We start from the raw sequence: 21750 nt of genomic DNA, 5'->3' as shown, positions 1-21750 counted from the left end.
GTCTTATTTATAATTCATTATAAATGCTACAGCAAATCCTTTAAAAAGTACAGTAAGTCCTAGGGAAATAAATCTTGGACTACATTTTAACAGTATTTACATTTCTCCTTATTTACATGATGACATTCACATGATCTTTGGAATGTTGTTGTATCTCCTTCTATGTCACAGAGCATTTTTTTTTTTAAGATTTTATTTATTTAATTGACAAAGAGAGAGAGAGAGACAGCAAGAGAGGGAACACAAGCAGGGGGAGGGTCAGAGGGAGAAGCAGGCTTCCCGCCGAGCAGGGAGCCCGATGAGGGGCTCGATCCCAGGACCCTGAGATCATGACCCAAGCCGAAGGCAGACGCTCCACCGACTGAGCCACCCAGGCGCCCCTCACAGAGCATTCTATAGGTATTAAGAAAATACTACAAGAACGCTTGCACCCCTTGCAGTAAATGAAAGTTGTAGAGTACTAAAATAACAGGCTAAGTGAATTCTACATTCAGATCTAAACTATGACCTCACTGACAGCATCTGACAGACATGCCATAGGTTGGAATTGATCTCAGTCAACAGGGTAATTCAATATCCACCTGTCGTATGGATCCCTTTACAGAAATAGCAAAGCTGTTTCTTATATACAGAAAAATTAACCTTACTTTAAAACTAGTCTCATTCTTTTCTAGGAAGTTAAGTGGGTGATATACATTTATTTTTTTAAAGTGAGGTACAAAATGTAATCCTCCCCATAATTTGGCTCATTGTTAGCTGATAACTATAGAGAAATTTATAAAGATCAATCAGTAATGTGACATTCACATTTACAAACTAGTCACCCCATTCATATTCTGAATAGGCCTAAGGAGGCCTAAGGAGATGCACAGAAAAAAAAAAATCAGTAAAATGAAACATAAGCTGAGACCCATGTGACTTTGTCCTTTATAACAAAAATGACCTCTTTCAAAATGGGTACACAAGATATTTTATTGTCACAAAATAACTGTTATGCAGTGCCAGAAAATTAGCTACTATTTTGGACAGATTTTACTGCATGTTAATATTGCAGCAGGAATGAAATCTAGATTTTTCCAGGGCTTGAATTTTTTTTCTGTTAAAAGTATCCTTCCATCTATTTTTCCATGTTTACATATCTAAAGCTTACTTTATTTTTTGAAAAAATTGTTTATTTTAGAGGGAGAGAGAGATTCCTCAAGCAGACTCCCCACTGAGCACAGAGCCTGATGTGGGGCTCGATCCCAGGATCCTGAGATCATGACCTGACCCGAATTCAAAAATCAGTCACTTAACCAACTGAGCCACACAGGCGCCCCTCTAAAGTAAAGCTTACTTTAATTTTACCAATGAGAGCTCTGAGAGAGAGAGCAAGACAGAGAGACAGACTAACAGACCAACCCTCAGACAGCTCTAAATTTAGAAAATGAGTTCATAAATGGTTTATCCTAAGGCAAGTCTGGGATAAATGCAGTTTTGCATGCATTATTTATTTATTTACTTATTTTGTATTTCGTCATTTCAAATTTTAATGCCAGACTTACATCTCAGTTGCCTTTGAAGAAGCAAATGTTTGTGGGTCTTTTTAATTTTTTTGTTTTTTTTTAATGATAAGGTGTCACTTGACTTGACAAAAATTAGTTGATGACACAAACTCAGGAGCATCACTCACTGGTATCTTGCTGTTGGTTTGAAATTGAGGATGTTTGGATGTGGTCAGTAATGGAAGGTACAGGTGCTAAAGAGGCTCTCAGCTGCTAGAAAAACCTTGCCCCGAAGATAATGGCCACGTTTCCCATTATCAGGGATGAAACAAGCAGTCAAAGGTCTTTAGCCCAACAGTCTCGTAATTCTCACCTGTGTAAATGAGCAGACACGTCAGGGAACAGATGAGTTCCAGGGCCAGGATGGCCAGGATGAAGTCAAGATACAACCTGCTGGGCTCCGGGAAGGAGTGCTGCACACACAGCACCAGGAGGAGAGCCGTGCTGCCTGAGGAGGAGAAAGAAGCGCGCGGTTAGCAGAGCCCCGTGGGGGCCCACACGGCAGGGGCGGGCGTGCACCCAGGCCCTTCTATACTGAGCACTGAAGGAAGCTAAGGTAAAAACCTGAACCCGCTGCTCTCTTGAGGGAAAAACCCCAACACGTCTAACAGTTAATGATGACTCCAAAATACAATTACATAAGAATCTGGATTTTCTTAAAAACAAAGAAATGATGTTTTGCTCTCTAAAATGACGAACAATGGCATTGTGTGGAGTCCCATGTGCATTTAAAAAGGGGTGCAGGGGCTCCTGGGCGGCTCAGTCGGTTAAGCATTCGACTCTTGATTTTGGCTCAGGTCATGATCTCAGGGTCATGGGATCGAGCCCCTTGTCGGGCTTCACGCTCAGCGTGGAGTCTGCTTGTCCCTCTCCCTCTGTTCCTCCCCTGCTCTCTCTCTCTCTCTCTCAAATAAATAAATAGGGATGCAGTTTTTAGAAATTTGCATTATCCCAGTTCTTCAGAATCCAGAGGCACTTGAGGACACTCATGGCCCATTCTGGTCACATAACGTAACAACAGAGAACTGCACGGAGGTTAAGAATGTTGCAGTTATGTGGACTGCCTGGGTGGGCATCTGGGACACACTGCTGACCGTGGACAAACGACCTGACACCTCTGCTCCTCAACTTGTCTGAAAAATGGGAATGACAGTACCTTCCTCACAGTGCTCTTGTGAGGAATAAATGAGTTAATATGTGAAAAATACTTAGAATGGTGCTTGGCAATTATTTGATAAATATGAACTGTCCCCCCCCCCCACACACACACTTAGCTATCTATTATTTGGTTTTGAAGACCATTAGCCTTGTTCTGTACTTTTATTTTGAAAAATACAGCATAGAAGAAAAATAAAATTCTGGAGCAAAGAGGCTGGGTCTTGCCATCATGTAGGGTATGACTGTCTGCCACAGAGACCTGCTTGGAGGAAGGGTTGTATGGTGGTGTGCCTGGGACTGTGAAAGATTACACGAAGCAAAAATTATTATTATTATTATTATGTAAAGATTTTACTTATTTATTTGTCAGAGAGAGAGAGAGAGAAAGAGCACAAGCAGGGGGAGCAGCAGAGGGAGAAGCAGGCTCCCTGCTAAGCAAGGAGCCCGATGTGGGGCTCAATCCCAGGACCCCGGGATCATGACCTGAGCTGAAGGCAGACGCTTAACTGACTGAGCCACCCAGGAGCCCCGAAACCAAAATTATTATAATGATGCTGATGGGGCGCCTGGGTGGCTCAGTCGTTAAGCATCTGCCTTCGGCTCAGGTCATGGTCCCAGGGTCCTGGGATCGAGCCCTGCGTCGGGCTCCTTGCTCGGCGGGAAGCCTGCTTCTCCCTCTCCCACTCCCCCTGCTTGTGTTCCCTCTCTCGCTTTGTCTCTCTCTGTCAAATAAATAAAATCTTAAAAAAAAAAATTAAAAAAAAAATAATGCCGATGATACCTACCATTCATTTATTGAATACCTACTAGGCACTGTTAGTTCACTTCCTCCTGCAACAGAGTTTGTGTGAGAAATACTATTTCCCCAATTTTATAGAGAAAAGATATCAGGCTAAAGCTAATCACTATCCGACAATACTATCACCTGCCACTGAAACAATGGTTACACTCATCTGATTAGCTGGACGTTCAATATCTTCATGGATTTACCTCTTTATTCTTCATATGAGAAAAAAATACTTAAAGAAAGTAGAAACAAGTAATATCTGCCCCAATCTCTTTGGTTTTTCTGGTTCCTTATATGAGCAACATAAAAGTGATGCCATCTGTGATTAAAGTAAGGGTCCAATTGCTTAGAAACATTAAGTGTCATATGTTAGCAAGAATTTCAAAGTGAGGGTGCCGGGGTGGCTCAGTCATAAAGTGTCTGCCTTCGACTCAGGTCATGATCCCAGGGTCCTGGGATCAAGTCCCGCATCAAGCCCCCTGCTCGGCCAGAAGCCTGCCTCTCCCTCTCCCATTCCCCCTGCTTGTGTTCCTGCTCGCTATCAAATAAATAAATAAAATATTAAAAAAAAAAAAAAGAATTTCAAAGTGAGCGGAAAGGTAAAGATCAGACAATCCCTTGGTGGGCCTCAAAAATACTATTTCCAGACCGCTCTCTTGAGAGACTGAACATTATTTTGGTCATAATGCTTATGAGGTCTGTAAGTTAAAAATGGGTTTTGGCTTTTAGCTTTGTGGGTGGGAGGAAAGGTTATAGTAACATCTCCTGGCCAAAAACAAGTACTACACAACAGCCGCTGAACATACAAGCCAAGGTCTTCCTCAGGGAGCAGTAAAAATGTCCCCCCTTTCTCCATGAGTCAAAATCAGCCATCTCTATAAAATGCTTCTCTGTTATCGGGGGGGGTCCTGCAGCTTCCAGTTAGAACATCACTGAGCAGATGAACTCGCAGCTTGCCCTTGAAATTCTGTAGAGCTGTTTTTCTGGGAAAAAAATTAATTTCAAATTTGGTTTCAAAATGTCTAAAAGTACTTATTCCGGACTCAAACTGAAAAAGAGGGTCTTTTAAAAAGGTAGGAACTTTGAACACCAAGGCAAAAATACCTAAAGAAGTTCAATTTAATTCCGTCAGCCTTTAAAATGTTTGCAACAATAAAGAGAGTGGGTACTAATGCAGCTAAGTCCTCTACGGACTTCCTGACATTGCCTTCATTAAGTGTTTTTCAAGTTTTCCATTTTGGATAATACATTTTATTATATCACAGTCTCTCACTGAAAGAAAAACACTGAACTTCATTTAAAGTAAAGCAATTCCTTCCTCTTATCCTCCAAGTATCAAATAGCAACAGTATTTGTATGGTCTTGAGAGGATTAAGACGGCTCATACCAAAGCGGGGGGTCTACATTACATACAGGCAGATACGTGGACAACGTGTTCACAATGATGGGGGGACAGAAAATGCCACCCCAAAATAAGTGTTCTTGGCATAAGGATTATTTTAAGCTGATTATTTTTAAGAAACAGCAGACACAGGTGAGGCTCTGAAAGCTGAATAGAATTTACCCTTTTGTAAGAGACAGTTACAAGGGAAAACTACAGTTTGTACGCGTGTCCTCCTCTCTGTACCAGGAAGAGAAGGAAGATTGTAAATTTCTAGAAACAATTATCCACAGAGAAGGCACAGACTTAAATCTGAGTAACAATCTCACTGTTGTTTACAGAGCTTTCCTGGTAACCTCCCATAACTCCTCCAACCGCCTCACCACATCTCTGGTCTCTTGGACCAGCGATGGTATTTAATGTGGTGGCATGGCCCATTTTGGAGAGTTACTCAGTTTTCTTGGGTCTCTCCCATGTATACAGGAGGTACGCATATTATTAAACTTCTGTTTATTTTTCTCTTGTTAAGCTTTTATTACAGTGCGGTCTCAGCCAAAAATCTACCTAGAAGGGTAGAGGGACATTTTTTCCCCCTCCCCTATATAACAAACACAGATGTCAAAGGAATATTAAGACTATATTGGGATGCCTGGGTGGCTCAGTCATTAAGTGTCTGCCTTCGGCTCAGGTCATGATCCCAGGGTCCTGGGATAGAGCCCTGCGTAGGGCTCCCTGCTCAGCAGGGAGACCGCTTCTCTCTCTCCATCTTCCCATGCCCTGCTGTGTTCTCTCTCTCTCTCTCTCTCGCAAGTAAATAAAATCTTTAAAAAAAAGAAAATTAAGACTATATTATTAAAAAATCTTCAAGACATTAAGGTGATCCAAATTTTAGTGGCCATAATACACATCACTCTGACAAACATGAGAGAATGTATTTGATTATAAAGTCAAACCTAATATTTTCTTTCTGCTGGCATTTCTGCCACGCAAGCAAGCCACAGACAAGCTGAGCCAGACTCACCGGTTGAGTGTATCATCAGTGCAAGTCCTTTAAGATGCCTTGTGGACAGGTAGATCATGTTATAGCCTCGGTTTCGGACTTTGTTGTGGTGGTACTGGATGTAGCGTTCAAGAAGAAAATGCAGAATCCACAAAATAACTTTTCCAAGGATTATGACTGTCTGAACTTTCAATGGGTTGGTATAGTTTCCGGGGCACTTGTCCTCAATTGGATTAGGGTAAGAGCAAAGCACACCTGTTAAAAATGCTAAAATGACAAATACAACCTGGCGGAAAGGAAAGCAGTAGGATTAATATTCAATATTTGGAATTAAAAAATGATCACCATCTCAGCACATACTCATACCTATGACTTTTGCTATCCTATTTGTATAAATGAATTTAAAAACAACTTTTTTTTTGCCATTTTATAAACGTTTGAAACAGAAAATTTGGAGAAAAATTTGCAGAAAATTTGGAAGCAAATCACAAGAAAAGTCACCCTAAATCCCATCTAACAGAGATGAGTACTTAACGTTAAACAATTTCTTGCCCACTTCTTTTATTGAAGAGTAAAAACAGTTAATTTAGTCCTTCAGAGGTAACTAGTAAAAATCGCGGTTTTAAAAAACTTTAGTTTCAGTTTTAAGAGAACAAAAATATACAGTTAGATTGACAAAAAATTAAAAGACTGGTGCCATAATACAGGCAAAGAGACATTCTCATATATTGCTACTGGTCTGGGAATAGATGTGGAAAAAGAATTTGGAAGCATCTTGACTCAGTAATCCTGTGTTAAGGACTCTACCCATCAGAAGGAAAAGCACCAGTCCAGAGGGTTCTATGGATACGAATATTTACTGCAGTATTCTCTATATTTGCAAAAAACTGAAAATTGCCCCAAGGATATGTGTTCATCCATAGCAGAATGCCTGAATAAATTAAGATACATCTACTTGTGGGGCGCCTGGGTAGCTCAGTCATTAAGTGTCTGCCTTCGGCTCAGGCCATGATCCTAGGGTCCTGGGACCGAGCCCCGCATCTGGCTCCCTGCTCTGTGGGAAGCCTGCTTCTCCCTCTCCCACTCCCCCTGCTTGTGTTCCCTCTCTTGCTGTGTCAAATAAATAAATAAAATCTTAAAAAAAATTTAAAAAAAGATACATCTACTTGTATAACAGAATATTATTTGGCTATAAAAGAATTAACTAAATCTCCCTGTAATTTGGCTGGATGTCTGTATGTTAAGATTAAAAGAAGTTGTAGAGTAGTAGTTCAAAGTGTGGTTTACAGACCAGCACAATCAGCATCACAAGGGAACTAGTTAGAAAGGCAAATTCTCAGATCCCACCCCAAACCAGCAGAATCAAAAATCTCTGGGGGTGTCACCGAGCTATCTAGTTTAATAAGCCTGCCAGGGAGTCTGTTGCATGCTGAAGTATGAGAAACACCTCTGCAGAATAATAAATACAGATTATCCCATTGGGGGATGGGGAGAAGAAATGGGGGAAATCCTTTTATATATGTACTAATCTTTTTGTGTATATATACATATGTATGTACACAAAATATACGTATAATATATGCCCAGCACAGAGCCCAACATGGGGCTGAACTCAGGACCCTGAGATCAAGATCTGAGCTGAGATCAACAGTTGGTCACTTAACTGACTCACCCAGGTGCCCCTCTTTTTGTATATATTTGTATGAATTGAATGAAAGGCACTGAGATACACCCATTTATTAACTTGGGGAGAAGGGCTGAAGCAGAGAAAACGGAAGATACAATTTTATTTTTGTACACTTTGGTAATGTTTTATTTGTAACAATAAGGAAGTTATTTTGTAATTTAAAAAATCAAATAAAGAAAAATATATCATTAGTATTCATCACAAAACATTCAACAGCAGGCAATCCAAGCATATAATAAATCTATTTAAAATATATGTGATTTGTCTAATTGATTTGCCAAGAGCAGTCATATTTGCTATGGCAACTCAAGATGCTTATTAGCATAAAGGAAAAATTTGAAAGGTCAACAAATTCCTTATACTGGAAAACACTGTACATTGAACCAAACTGATCCACTTTATATAAAGTAGCATACAGATATTTTTCTTGTTTTTTTAAGTTTTTACTTAAATTTCAGTTAACATATAAGGTAATATTAGTTTCAGGTGTACAATATAATAACTCAACAATTCCATACACCACCCGGTACTCATCACAAGTGCACTCCTTAATCCCTCTCACCTAGTTCACACATTCCGCCCCCCCCCCCCCCCCCCCCCGCCAGGAACCATCAGTTTGTTCTCTATAATTGAGTCTCTTTCTTGGTTTGTCTCTCTTTTTTCCCTTTGCTCATTTGTTTTCTTGCTTAAATTCCACATGCATGAAATCACATTGGCATTTGTCTTTCTCTATTTTGCTTAGCATAATACTCTCTAGCTCCGTCCATGTAGTTGCAAATGACAAGATTTCATTCTTTTTTATCCATTTAACAACTGAGGGACACTTGGGCTGTTTTCATAATTTGGTTATTGTAAACAATGCTGCAATAAACATCAGGGTACATGTATCCCTTTGAATTAGTGTTTTTGTATTCTTTGGGTAAATACCCAGTAGTGCAATTGCTGGATCATAGGGTAGTTCTATTTTTAACTTTTTGAGGAACCTCCATACTGTTTTCCAGTGGCTACACCAGTTTGCATTCCTACCAACAGTGTAGATGGGTTCCTTTTTCTCCACATCCTCACCAACAGCTGTTGTTTCTTGTGTTGTTGATTTTAGCCATTCTGATAGGTGTGAGGTGATAGGTCACTGTAGTTCCAATTTGTATTTCCCTGATAAGTGATGTGAGGCATATTTTCATGTGTCTGTTGGTCATCTGGATGTTTTCTTTGAAGAAATGTCTGTTCATGTCTTACTGCCCATTTTTTTAATTGGATTTTTTTTGGATGTTGAGTTTTCTAAGTTCTTTATGTATTTTGGATACTAACCCTTTATCAGGTATGTCATTGGCAAATATCTTCTCCCATTCTGTAGGTTGCCTTTTAGTTTTGTTGTTTCTTTTGCTGTGCAGAAGTGTTTTATTTAGATGTAGTCTCAATAGTTTAACTTCTGTTTCTCTTGCCTCAGGAGACTTATCTAGAAAAAAGTTGCGATGGCTGATGGCAGAGAAATTACTGCCTGTGCTCTCTTCAGAGTTTTATGGTTTCAAGTCTCCATTTAGGTCTTTCATCCATTTTGAGTTTATTTTTGTGTATGGTGAAAGAATGGCGCAGATTCATTCTTTTGTATGTTGCTGTCCAGTTTTCCTAACACCGTTTGTTGAAGAGACTGTCTTTTTCCCATTCAGTATTCTTTCCTGCTTTGTTGAAGATTAATTGACCATATAATTGCAGGTTCATTTCTGGGCTCTCTATTCTGTTCCACTGATCTATGTGTCTATTTTTGTGCCAGTACCATACTGTCTTGATGATGACAGCTTTGTAATCAAGCATGAAGTCTGGAATTGTGATGCCTCCTGCTTTGCTTTTCTTTTTCAAGATTGCTCTGTCTATTTGGAGTCTTCTGTGGTTCCATACAAATTTTAGGACTGTTTGTTCTAGCTGTGAAAAATGCTGTTGGTATTTTGATAGGGATTGCATTAAATGTGTAGTTTGCTTTGGGTAGTATAGACACTTTAACAGTATTTTTTCTTCCAATCCATGAGCATGGAATGTCTTTCCATTTCTTTAGGTCATCCTCCAATTTTTCATCAGTGTTTTATAGTTTTCAGAGTATAGGTCTTTCACCTCTTTGGTTAGGTTTAGTCCTAGGTATCTTATGGGTTTTGGTGCAATTGTAAATGGCACTGATTCCTTGATTTGCCTTTCTGCTGCTTCATAATTGGTGTATAGAAATGCAACAGATTTCTGCACATCGATTTTGTATCCTGACTTTACCGAATTTGTTTATTAGTGCTAGCATTTTTTGGTGGAGTTTTTCAGGTTTTCTACACAGAGTATCATGTCATGTGCAAATAGTGAAAGTTTTACTTCTTCCTTGCTGATTTGGATGCCTTTTCTTTCTTTTTGTTGTCTGATTGCTGAGGCTAGGACTTCCAGTACTATGTTGAATAAAAGTGGTGAGTGGACATCCTTATCTTGTTCTTGGCCGTAAAGAAAACCTCAGGTTTTTCCCATTTAGGATGATGTTAACTGGGGGTTTTTCATAGATGGCCTTTATTATGCTGAGGTATGTTTCTTCTAGGCCTATTTTGTTGAGGTTTTTTTTTTTTTATCACGAATCGATGTTGTACTCTGTCAAATGTTTCTTCTGATCTATTGAAATGACTATGTGGTTCTTATTCTTTTTTAAAAAATTAATGTGATGTATCATGTTGATTGATTTATGAGTATTGAACCACCTTTGCAACCCAGGAATGAATCCCACTTGATCGTGGTAAAGGATTTTTTTTTTTTTAAGATTTTATTTATTTATTTGACAGAGAGACACAGTGAGAGAGGGAACACAAGCAGGGGGGGCGGGAGAGGGAGAAGCAGGCTTCCCGCTGATCAGGGAGCCCGATGCGGGGTTCGATCCCAGGACCCCGAGATCATGACCTGAGCTGAAGGCGGACACTTAACGACTGAGCCACCCAGGCGCCCCAGTGAAGGATTTTTTAAATGTATTGTTGGATTTGGTTTGCTAGTATTTTGTTGAGGATTTTTGCATCTATGTTCATTAGAGATATTGGCCTATAGTTCTTTTTTGTGGTGTCTATCTGGTTTGGGTATCAGGGTAATACTGGTATTCTTCTTTTTTTTTTAAGAAATATATATACTTTTTATTTATTTATTTATCTTTAAAGATTTTATTTATTGACAGAGCACAAACAGAGGGAAAGGGAGAAGCAGGCTCCCCACTGAGCAGGGAACCTGATGTGGGACTCATCCCAGGACCCTGAGATCATGACCTGAGCCAAAGGCAACCTCAGCCGCTTAACCGACTGAGCCACCCAGGCGTCCCTTTTTCTTGTTTTTTAACACAAGATTTTCTTAGTCCTAAAATTAGGGCAATCGATCCCATAGTATTGTAGGCAGGCAATTTAATATAAAAAGGTTTTTCAAAGTCATATGTGTGTATGTTTGTGTGTATGGGGGGTATAAATAAATACAGAGTATATTACACAAATTAAAGATATGTTATAAAAAAAAAAGTAAGAAGAAAAACAGGCCATAATCCAGGGACCAGGAGGCCACCTCTTCAGTTGATAATCGGGGGATCGGGAAGCCATGGAGGAACCATGCCACACTTAACTACATCTACACAAGGAAATAGGATGCACCTCTCTCCTCAGGATATTCAGTTCTGAATTCAAGTCTATACAGTGTGTGTTACTGGAGCAGCTGCTGAACGAGTCAATGAACCACATTTATTCTCCTCATGAACATGTGGGATTGCTAAGAATATGCGCTCTTGCTCTTGATATTTCACATTGTAGCAAAGAATAACTACATCCCCTAGTGCTTCAGATCTCAATAACCAAAATGGAGATGACTAACAGACTAGCTGCAGAGCCATCAATAAACCTACACCAAGACTATTCACACACAGAGGTTTTTTGTTTGTTTTTCCATTTAGGGGTTTCTTTCTGTATGTGATGTTGAATTTATTGACTTATTTATTTTTATTGATATAACTGACCTATAACATTGTGTAAGTTTAAGGAGTACAACTTGGCTTTTTGTGTTTTTTGTTGTTGTTGTTTTAACTTTTTATCTTATTTTAGTAATCTCTACACCCAATGTGGGACTCAAACCCACCACCCTGAGATCAAGAGTCACACCCTTCTCCAACTGAGCCAGCCAGGGGCCCCTACAACTTGTTGATTTGATACATTTATATATTGCAATATAATTACCTTCCCAGCATTAGCTAACACCTCTATCACTTCACATAATTACGGCTTCCTTTTTGTGGTGAGAACAATTAAGATATCTAATTTCTTGGCAACACTGAAGTTTATAATATATACAATATGGTTGACTGTAGTCACTATCATTTATCTCTAGGACTGATTTATCTACTAGTTGCAACACATGTGTTTTTAAAAATCCCCAGACATTTGGGGAGCCTGGGTGGCTCAGTTGGTTGGGCATCCGACTCTTGATTTCAGCTCAGGTCATGGTCTCAGGGTCATGGGATCAAGCCCCATGTCGGGCTACACACTGAGGATAGAGTCTGCTTAGGACTCTCTCTCTCTCCCTCTTCCACTGCCCCCCATCCCCACTCATGCTCTCTCTCAAAAAAAAAAAAAAAAGTCCCCAGACATTTATAATTTTATCATAGTTTTAAAATATGGTGCAACAATATGTATTGTTCTGCTGCAACTTGATTTCTCTGCTTGATATTATTTCCTAAGTGTAGATAAATTGATAAATTTCTGTGTCAACAAAGATTTATCTACATCTTTTTGTTTTAGTAACTGAAAAAGTAACACATGCATATGTCAAAAAAAAAAAATCTCAAATAGTACAAAAGGCAAATACTAAAAATCTATCAGGTGTGCCTTCTACTGAGGTCCTCAGTCCTCCACCTCAGTGGGAACTAGTATTAAAAGGAACTTATGAATGCTTCTAGAAATTTTCTGTTTATACACAGGAATATACATGCACACCAGCCCTCTCAATTATCTTTTATTTTTTTTAATTTTATCTGTTTGAGAGAGAGAGCAAGCACAAGCAGGGGAGGGGGAGTTTATTGGCCTTAAAAACGGACTGAAAGGAGTCTTTCTAGTCAATAATATGGAGAAATCCATGGAGAAGGATAGAAAATTAAGAATTCTCTTTTTGGATATTTTAAGTGTGAGATGCCCTTTAGACATCTCAGACGCTTAACCAACTGAGCCACCCTGAAATCATCTTTTAAAATGTGCAAATAGGAACATTCTGTGCAATCCTGAATGTAAACCTGTGTTTGTGAACACTCAACAATGTAAGTGTGAAGACTGGTAAACCAATAGATACACAGCCACCCTGTTTCATTTCCAACAGGTGCAGAGCATTCCTTCATATGGATGGGACATCAGTGTCCTCTGAATGGTGATTGTTGAAGTATCTTGATATTACAGACAACATTACTATTGTCAACAATATCCTTGGGGCGCCTGGGGGCTCAGTCAGTTAAGCGTCTACCTTCGGCTCAGGTCATGATCTCAGGGTCCTGGGATTGAGCCCCACATTGGGCTCCCTGCTCAGCGGGAAGCCGGCTTCTCCCTCTCCCACTCCCCCTGCTTGTGTTCCCTCTCTCGATGTTTCTCTCTCTGTCAAATAAATAAATAAAATCTTAAAAAAAAATACAATATCCTTACACATGTGCAAATATATCTACGGTAAATTCTTTGACGTAGAGAGGTAAGTAAACAAGTATGCACATTTTAAATGTTGACAGATGTGGCCAAACTGCCCTCTGCAGAGCTTATATATATTTTTAAGAACATTACCTCTGTCTGGATTACTTTGTCCCAGCCAACTTACATGTATTAATAAGAGAAGATTTGCTATGATGACTGTAGGAAGAGCATGGAATCTGGGTCTAAACTGAGCATGTAATGAATGATGTGGGAGATGCTGGGTGTCCAGAAGGGGGTCATCTTCAATACTCTGGGTAAGATCCAAGGAACCCTGAGGTACAGAAAAACAGAAGCAAACTATAATCACCACTTTCTAGATTATGTTTCTAAGACAAATCTATTAAACTCTAAAGCATTAAAAACCATTACACAAGTTCGAGGCAAGAAAAATACACTCCCTACCTAAAGCCAATTTAAAAAATATCATAAACTTCCAGGTAACTACTGTATACAAACTGGTGAAAACAAGTATTAAAATGGGTAGAGGAAATCTTACTTCAATTATCTTCAAATGAGTAATACATAATGAGATTAAAGAAAACAATTTTTTCTTTAAGTTCTCAAAACTTAGATTTGATTTATCTAACATTAGATTATTGATGAAATAATTAAATATGGTTGCAATTCTTAAACTACATCTTGATGTTCGGAAAGTTGGTGGAGACTTTATTGAACTTTGTTATGACAGAAATGTTTTAGAGAAGGAAACAGAACACCCTGATAGATCCTCAAGGAGACTTTAGTTTATAGATACAGGTTCTCAATGAAAACAACCAGTTGCAAAGTCACTGACGTAGCGGATGGGGTTGAGCTGAAACCAAAAAATTCAGTTTGTCTTATTTAAAGGTATTGTCTCGACAGGAACAGTACTATCAGGTCTCTGGTACGTATAACCATCTCTTAATCTCAGACCCTTGCTGAAAACTATTATATATAAGGTACTAGAAGATAAAAAAATACAAAATGTAATCCAAAAGATTATATTTTCATTGGGGAGGCTAGGGATAAAGGCATACAGGATGAAATATTATAAATGAGCTAACTGAACAAAAACAATATGGAAATAAAGATTTCATCAGAAAAAGGGAAGCCTGAGAATAGCATTTAGAAACAGAGGATAAAGCCTCTTTGGAAGGGGTAGAGTGAGACAAATGGTATATGGATGGTTTCTGGGCACCAGATTACAAAGATAAAAAATAATAATCTGGAGCCTAACTCAGATCTGGGGCGGCTTTCTCAGTCTCCAAACTCAGGCTTTCAGTGCTGCTCTACAATTTTCTTTTTCATTCAATGCCTATATATAGCTTCCTGTTTAGTTTGCCATAACTTACGGTATGATTCTGATTATTTCTGTTCTTTTCAAGACTCCTCTGCCTCTGGCTCTCTCTCAGGCAGCAGATGTCCCAGTCTCCACAGCGCTTCCCTTGGCTACCATTTGTGCATCCTTCCAGGCCCCGCGGGGGCAATTCCCATGGGTAGCCTCCTTGGGCATCCAAGCATCTGGATCATGCCACACCTCCAGGCCTTCCCACACATTTGGTGCTCATACTATCATACTATCCTGTGATGGTTTTATTTCTTACCTCTTCTCCCCAGTAGATTTCATGAGACTCACAAACTCCCCATCACTTATTTGTCTTTGTGATCCTAGCACCCAATAGTGACTCAGGGTTGGCACCCAGGGAACAGATGATGAATGAATGACGGTTCCAAACCTATCTCGGCAGTGTTCCTACCTCAGGGTTTCATCAAAGACCTGGGCTAATCAGGAGAGATTATCGGAAGCTGTGGGGAGAATCAGCTCTGACCAGACACAAAAGCAGTAAGTACTGTGGTTACAGGCAAGCTCCTAGGGCAAACTGCCTGGGTTCAGACACAAGTTCTCCTGCTTCCTAGCGGTAAGCAAGTTACTTCATCTCCATGCCTGTTTCAGCATCTCAGGAGACAGAGTTCTAATAGCACCCGTTTCATAGCTTTGGTGGGAAGATTAAATAAGTTACTATGTATGCATAAAAGTGTCAGAACACTGCCTGGTACAGACATGGCAGTCAGTAAGTTTTAGCCCTATTGTCTCGAACACTTGTCTTCCCTTGCTCCTCACATAAAATGCCTTACCACTCTGACTCCTAGATCTGTTCCTGCCTCTCTATTCTCACTCTTCAGCCCAGGCCCCATCACTTCTCATGGCCTCTGCCCTCCAGTCTCCAGACCTTAGCAACCTCTTGCTGCAGTCGGATGCCTTCTAACATGAACATTCACATTTCTCTCCCCCAACACTTGAGTCCCTCCCTGTTAGCCTCCGGACAAAGTTCAAATTCTTAGTCTGGCGTGCTGTTTTACAATCCATTCCCAAGCTACTTTTTGGGACTTGCCTCTCGTTATTTCTCTCTTCTTCCTGATGCTGACTGCTGATGCGCCCGTCTCTCACAAAACTTTCAGTCCCTGTGCCTTACTTCCTTCTGCCCATGTGTCAATGCTTGTCTTAGCAAAAACACTGGCTTCTCTGATGCCTCAGCACTGTTCCTACTGCCCTTTGCATCCAACACTGCACTTCTCATGTGCCCAGTGTGACTGGGGTCTATTTTATATCTCCCGTATGTCTTTTTATCCTTTGGAACATAGAGAAAATGGTTATAATTTTTTAATGTTCCTGTCTGCTGTTTCTAGCGTGTCATTTCTGAATCAGTTTCAACTGACTTATATGTCATACTTTCCTGCCTTTTGCATGCTTGATAATTTTTTTCAACTTCATTGAGATACAGTCGATGGGGGCGCCTGGGTGGCTCAGTTGTTAAGCATCTGCCTTTGGCTCAGGTCATGATCCCAGGGTCCTGGGACAGAGCCCCGCATCGGGCTTCTTACTCAGTGGGGAGCCTGCTTCTCCCTCTCCCACTCCCCCTGCTTGTGTTCCCTCTCTCGCTGTCTCTCTCTGTCAAATAAATAAATAAATAAATAAATAAATAAATAAATCTTAAAAACAAAACAAAACAAACTGGGGCGCCTGGGTGGCTCAGATGGTTAAGCGCCTGCCTTCAGCTCAGGTCATGATCCCGGGGTCCTGGGATCGAGCCCCACGTCCGGTTCCTGGCTCAGCGGGGAGTCTGCTTCTCCCTCTGCCTCTGCCCCTGCTCGTGCTCTCTCTCTGTCTCGAATGAATAAATAAAATCTTAAAAAAAAAAAAAAACTAGGGCGCCTGGGTGGCTCAGTTGGTTAAGCGACTGCCTCCAGCTCAGGTCATGATCCTGGAGTCCCGGGATCGAGTCCCACATCGGGCTCCCTGCTCAGCAGGGAGTCTGCTTCTCCCTCTGACCCTCCCCCCCTCATGTTCTCTCTATCTCATTCTCTCTCTCAAATAAATAAATATTTAAAAAAAACTAATAATGTAATGCATGGTGATTAACATACATAATAAAAGAAAAAAAAGAGATAGTCAACATATAGCTTTGTGTAAGTTTAAAGTGCACCATGAGTTAATTTGACACACACCTTCACCATGTCACATAATCATCAATGCCTGGTAATTCTAGATTGGATGCAAGACTTCCTGATTTATCTCTTTGGGTGCTGGACAGTTTTGTATTCTTATAAATATTCTTGAGCTTTTTTTCTGGAATGCAGTTAAGTTACTTGGAAACAGTGTGATCTTTTTGGTCTTGCTTTTAAGACTTATTATTAGGTGGGACCACAGCCATGTTTAGCCTAAGGCTAATTTCTCCCCCACTATGAAGGTAAGACTTCTGTGAGCACCTCGTACCCTGTGAATTACGGAGTTTCCAGTCTGACTGGTGGACTAGGCACTATGCCTGGCCCTGTGTGAGCACTAAGTACTGCCTCCTCTAATCATTTCGGGTGGTTCCTTTCCAGGCCATGGGCAACATCCTCACAGGCCCAGTCGGACCGAGCAGGACCCTGCTGACTCCGACGGGGACTCTGCACATTTTCAGTTCTCCCTCTGTGCCTCTCTCCTCTCCAGGTACTGCCATGTGAACTCCAGTTGCCTTAGTCTCCCCAGATTCTCAGCTCCATCTCTTCAACTCAGGGAGCCTGCTGACCTCTGCCAGGGCACCCTTTCCTGTCACAGCCCGCAGACTCTCTCACGGTGGTCAGCTGGGGGGGGCAACCATCTGACTCACTGTCCCCCTCCTCTCGGAAAGCACTGTCCTTCACTGCCCGATGTTCAACAGCTCAAAAAGCGTTGTTTCATATACTGTATGTAGTTTTTTGGTTACTTCAGGCAGAACAATGAATGCAGTCCCTGCTACACTGTGCTGGCTAGGAACAGAAGTCCCTACTGCACTCTCACACGTCTCTGTTACAACTTCCAATACTAACCACAAGGTATCAAAGTGGTTGGAAGAGTGTGCTTCACAAGGGCAGAGACTTTTGTATATTCCTTATACCTTTAGCATGTAACACAGAGTAGGTGCTCAATGTGTGTGTGGAGTGAATGAAAGACCGCCCAACTTCTTGTGGGGCCTGAGAATCTAAACAAAGCTGGCCTTGAAACCTTAACTGTAAGACTACTGTCAATTTGTCTCCCATTTACCTCCCTTTCATGCACCCCCTCCCCTAGCCTAAATGACCTTTCTGGAGTGCCCCACAAATATCCTTCTTGTATTTTTCAGAATCCACACAAGACTTAAGTTCTCTATAAAACTTGTCTCGCTGGGGTGCCTGGGTGATTCAGTCAAGCGTCAGACTCTTTTTTTTATTTTATTATTTTTAAAAATAATTTTTATTGTTATGTTAATCACCATACATCATTAGTTTTTGATGTAGTGTTCCATGATTCATTGTTTGTGCATAACACCCAGTGCTCCATGCAGAACGTGCCCTCTTTAATACCCATCACCAGGCTAACCCATCCCCCCACCCCCTCCCCTCTAGAACCCTCAGTTTGTTTTTCAGAGTCCATCATCTCTCATGGTTCGTCAGACACTTTTTTTTAAAGATTTATGTATTTATTTATTTATTTGACAGAGAGAGACAGCGAGAGAGGAAACACAAGCAGGGGGAGTGGGAGAGGGAGAAGCAGGCTTCTGCCGAGCAGGAGCCCGATGCAGGACTCGATCCCAGGACCCTTGGACCATGACCTGAGCCGAAGGCAGACACTTAATGACTGAGCCACCCAGGCGCCCCACGTCAGACTCTTGATTTCACCTCAGGTCATGATCTCAGGGTTGAGATGGAGCCCCAGTCCGCTCCATGCTGGGTGTGGAGCCAGCTTAAGATTCTCTCTCTCCCCCACCCTCTCTAAAAAACAAAACCAAAACCAAAACCAAAAAAAAAAAAAAATCTTGTCCTGCCAACTATTTTCTACTTTAAAACTGCTATAAAATGTAAAATGTACTGCTCATAATATTAATTTGGAATAGTTCTTTTTTTTTTTAAGATTTTATTTACTTGAGAGAGCAAGCAAGAGTGACCAAGAGAGCATGTGCAGGGGTGGAGGGGCAGAGGGAGAGGGAGAAACAGACTCCCTGCTGAGCAGGGAGCTCCATGTGGGGCTCGATCCCAGGACCCCATGATCATGACCTGAGCTGAAGGCAGACTGAGCCACCAAGGCACCCCTAATTTGGAATATTTCTTATGCTATCTTGTATTTTTTTCTTTTTTTTTAAAGATTTTCTTTACTTATTTGACAGAAAGAGACACAGTGAGAGAGGGAATACAAGCAGGGGGAGTAGGAGAGGGAGAAGCAAGCTCCCGTGGAGCAAGGAGCCCGATGCAGGGCTTGATCCCAGGACCCTGGGATCATGACCAGAGCCAAAGGCAGACGCCTAACGACTGAGCCACCCATGCGCCTCTTTTTTCCTTTTTAATGTACATACCTTTTGTTTCTCCTGACTACACTGAAGGGGTTAGAGACTGTAATATGGTTTCTTCTCTATGTCACTTATTAGATGTTTGGTAAATACAAAGTATTTGGTGGCTATATCAAATCCACTGTCCAGTATATTCCACAGGAAATGTAGTATAACCATACAAACAATGCCTCATCACTCTCAGATGGCAACTCACCATCTCCATGTGAGAGGTAAAAGACATCTCCTGAATCCAAATAATTTCTTCACTTACACTGTTGTTAATGACATCATGACCTGTACGAGATATCCATAGTTTTGCCCACATGGATCTCTTTCCTCTTCTTTTGTGACAATAAATCCATCTCCTCTGGAGACTCACTGTCTACCTCTGCATTAAGTCTCAATGGGAACAACCTTCAATACTTTTCACCCTCCTCTGACAAGGTGGAACCTCTGGCCTCTCGTGGAACCTCAGTGGGCTGGACAATTCAATTCTTTCTGTGAGTAACAAACCAAAGGGAGACCATTCCAGGGCAGATTCAAAAGGACCCCTGTCACTTAGATCCCTTAAGCCGCCCTTGTTTGGACTCCTTTCAGAGGTGTAGGTGTTCATCCACCCTGTATCATTTCAAAGAAATTCCTTTCTTCCTTAAATCAGCTGGAGTTGGTTTCACAGCTTGCAAACAATGAACTCTAACTGAAAAGCCTTTGCCTCTGTTAGCTCTTTTAAGCGTCTAGGTCTACGGCATACACCACATGTTTAGATTTTTACTGCATGGTAGAAATCATATCCACGAAGTACCCAATACAGGCAACTTGCTCGGATCTAAAGTGATTTAGGTGTGAAACATTAATCTCCAATTGTTTGGTGGAACAGATTTCTAGAATTGTACTCATCCTAAAGGTAAAAGCTACAGATTCAAGAACCTGGGCAACTTAGCATCAACCAAGAAGCATTTACTGCACACATTTTTCTAAGAGTTTCTCATTTTCCTCAGATTTTTCCCCATACATTTCAGCTTACCAATCTCACCCTTAAAAATTCAGAAACAATGACTTTTTTTCTTCAAATGTGTATGAATGTCAAATCTACTTTCATGTCTTAGTTTTCCATTTTCTCAACTGAAAAAAAATGGAAAGTTTTAGTCTTATCATTAGAAATTGTTTGGTTCTTAGTTAAGATACTATAACTGGGGTTGCTACTTACACCAAAATCTAAGGTCTTGTAGGGCTGGGACTGTTAATGTGTCTTGCCTGATGCCCCTAATTCAGTGACAGGATCACAGTAATATTCCTATTAATGTATTAATCCAAATTAGTGCTTTAACGTTAACTATCAACTTGCATTTCTCAAGGGTAAATTTTATTACCTGTCAATGAGGCAAATCAGTTAATTCTGGGCACAATTACACGTTTCCCCTAAAAATGTTTTAATATACTTAAGCAAAGATTTCACTCTGTACTATATAGATTGTAAACTAGGCCTTTGTTTTTGTTTTGTTTTTAGTAATCTGGTTTGGATCCATTAAGTAAGGCAATTTAAAAATCCTTCCATGCCTATCACGCTTACATTCAGTGTAGCACGACACTGTTTTTCTCCAATGCGGGTTTCTAGGCAATGATGCGACAAGTCCGCCCGTGGGACGCCGGCGGCCGGTCTGCATGTCGCAGCTGCTCCAGATCCAAAGCCCTCTAAAGCCAACACCGGGAACCCACGACGAGGGAGACTGGCCCCCCGCGCCCCCGGACGTGTGCGCGGAGCCAAGCGGCCCGGCTCAGAGAAGCGCCCCGAGTGAGGGCTGTCAGGCCAGACGCGCACCACGTGAGGCTCCCAGTTCCGGGATCAAAGACGCGCGCCGCACGTGAGCTGGGCGCCCGCCAGGGACCCCCACATCCGCGCACCCACAGCCCAGCAGCCTACCCGGCCTCCACCCGGGAAAATAAGCCCAGAGCCGGCGCGTCACGGACCCCACTGCCTCCCGGGTGTCTTGTCCCAGGGCCCCGCAACCCTGGCCAGCCCCGCGCAGGAAGCGCCGCCTCCGGCCGCGGCCGCACGGGTTAAGGGTGGTTTCCCCCGGCAGTCTCCGCCCCGCGCGCCCAGCAAAGGAAGAAAGGGGTTCCGGGGCCAGCCTCCCTCCACTTCCGCGCACTCACGTCCTCCATCCTGCCCCTCGAAGCCATTTCCCGAGGCCTGAGGCCGAAGCCCCGGCCGGGCAGGCGGGCCTTTCCACCTGCTGCCCGCGCCGCCGGCCCAGGAAAATTGCCACCTTCTAGGAGTCAGCCTCCCCCACTTCAGACACACCCCTCCTGCTCCCGCTCCGCCTCCGGCTGGCCCAGAACCCCGCCTCCTCACTCCCGATTGGCCTAGGTGTGGGGCCGTGTTCCGCCCCGAAACCCTGGTCGGTGGGCCGCAGGGGCTGCACCCGCCTCCTGGTTTCCGGGGATTCCAGCAATCTCCGCTCAGGTCCTCTATTGGCCAGAGACTTGAGCATTTAAAGTTTGCGTTCCGAATCCAAGGATTTAACTGTTTTTGCCGCCACTTGCTTCTTTTTAAAACATTAATTTTTCCGGTCTTCCTTAGTTTTTGTTTGCAAGCACGGCTCCATGCATAAGTAGAAGCAGCTATAGAATCCTACCGCTGCCATTTATAACTCGAAACTCCACCGGTAGAGTGATAC

The 21750-nt window shown here is 41.8% G+C and overlaps 1 protein-coding gene across 1 annotated transcript in view; it reads right to left on the bottom strand.

Annotated features, from left to right (window-relative positions):
- TMEM192 (transmembrane protein 192) overlaps positions 1-21352 on the bottom strand; it is a 28456-nt gene extending 7104 nt beyond the window's left edge. Inside the window, exons 1-4 of the mRNA XM_028104424.1 lie at positions 21227-21352; positions 13390-13536; positions 5892-6156; positions 1858-1992 (exon numbers count right to left, since the gene is read on the bottom strand). Coding sequence (XP_027960225.1) covers positions 1858-1992; positions 5892-6156; positions 13390-13536; positions 21227-21253 — 574 coding nt within the window. The 5' untranslated portion in view covers positions 21254-21352. The remainder of the gene's footprint in view (positions 1-1857; positions 1993-5891; positions 6157-13389; positions 13537-21226) is intronic.
- Positions 21353-21750: the final 398 nt, after the last annotated feature.

Source organism: Eumetopias jubatus, unplaced genomic scaffold (assembly GCF_037043125.1).
Source record: "Eumetopias jubatus isolate StellerSeaLion01/CBP00866 unplaced genomic scaffold, mEumJub1_p1.0 scaffold_2, whole genome shotgun sequence".
Classification (NCBI taxonomy): domain Eukaryota; kingdom Metazoa; phylum Chordata; class Mammalia; order Carnivora; family Otariidae; genus Eumetopias; species Eumetopias jubatus.
Note: the sequence above shows the minus strand (reverse complement) of the source record. Positions and strands in the feature narration are given on the sequence as shown.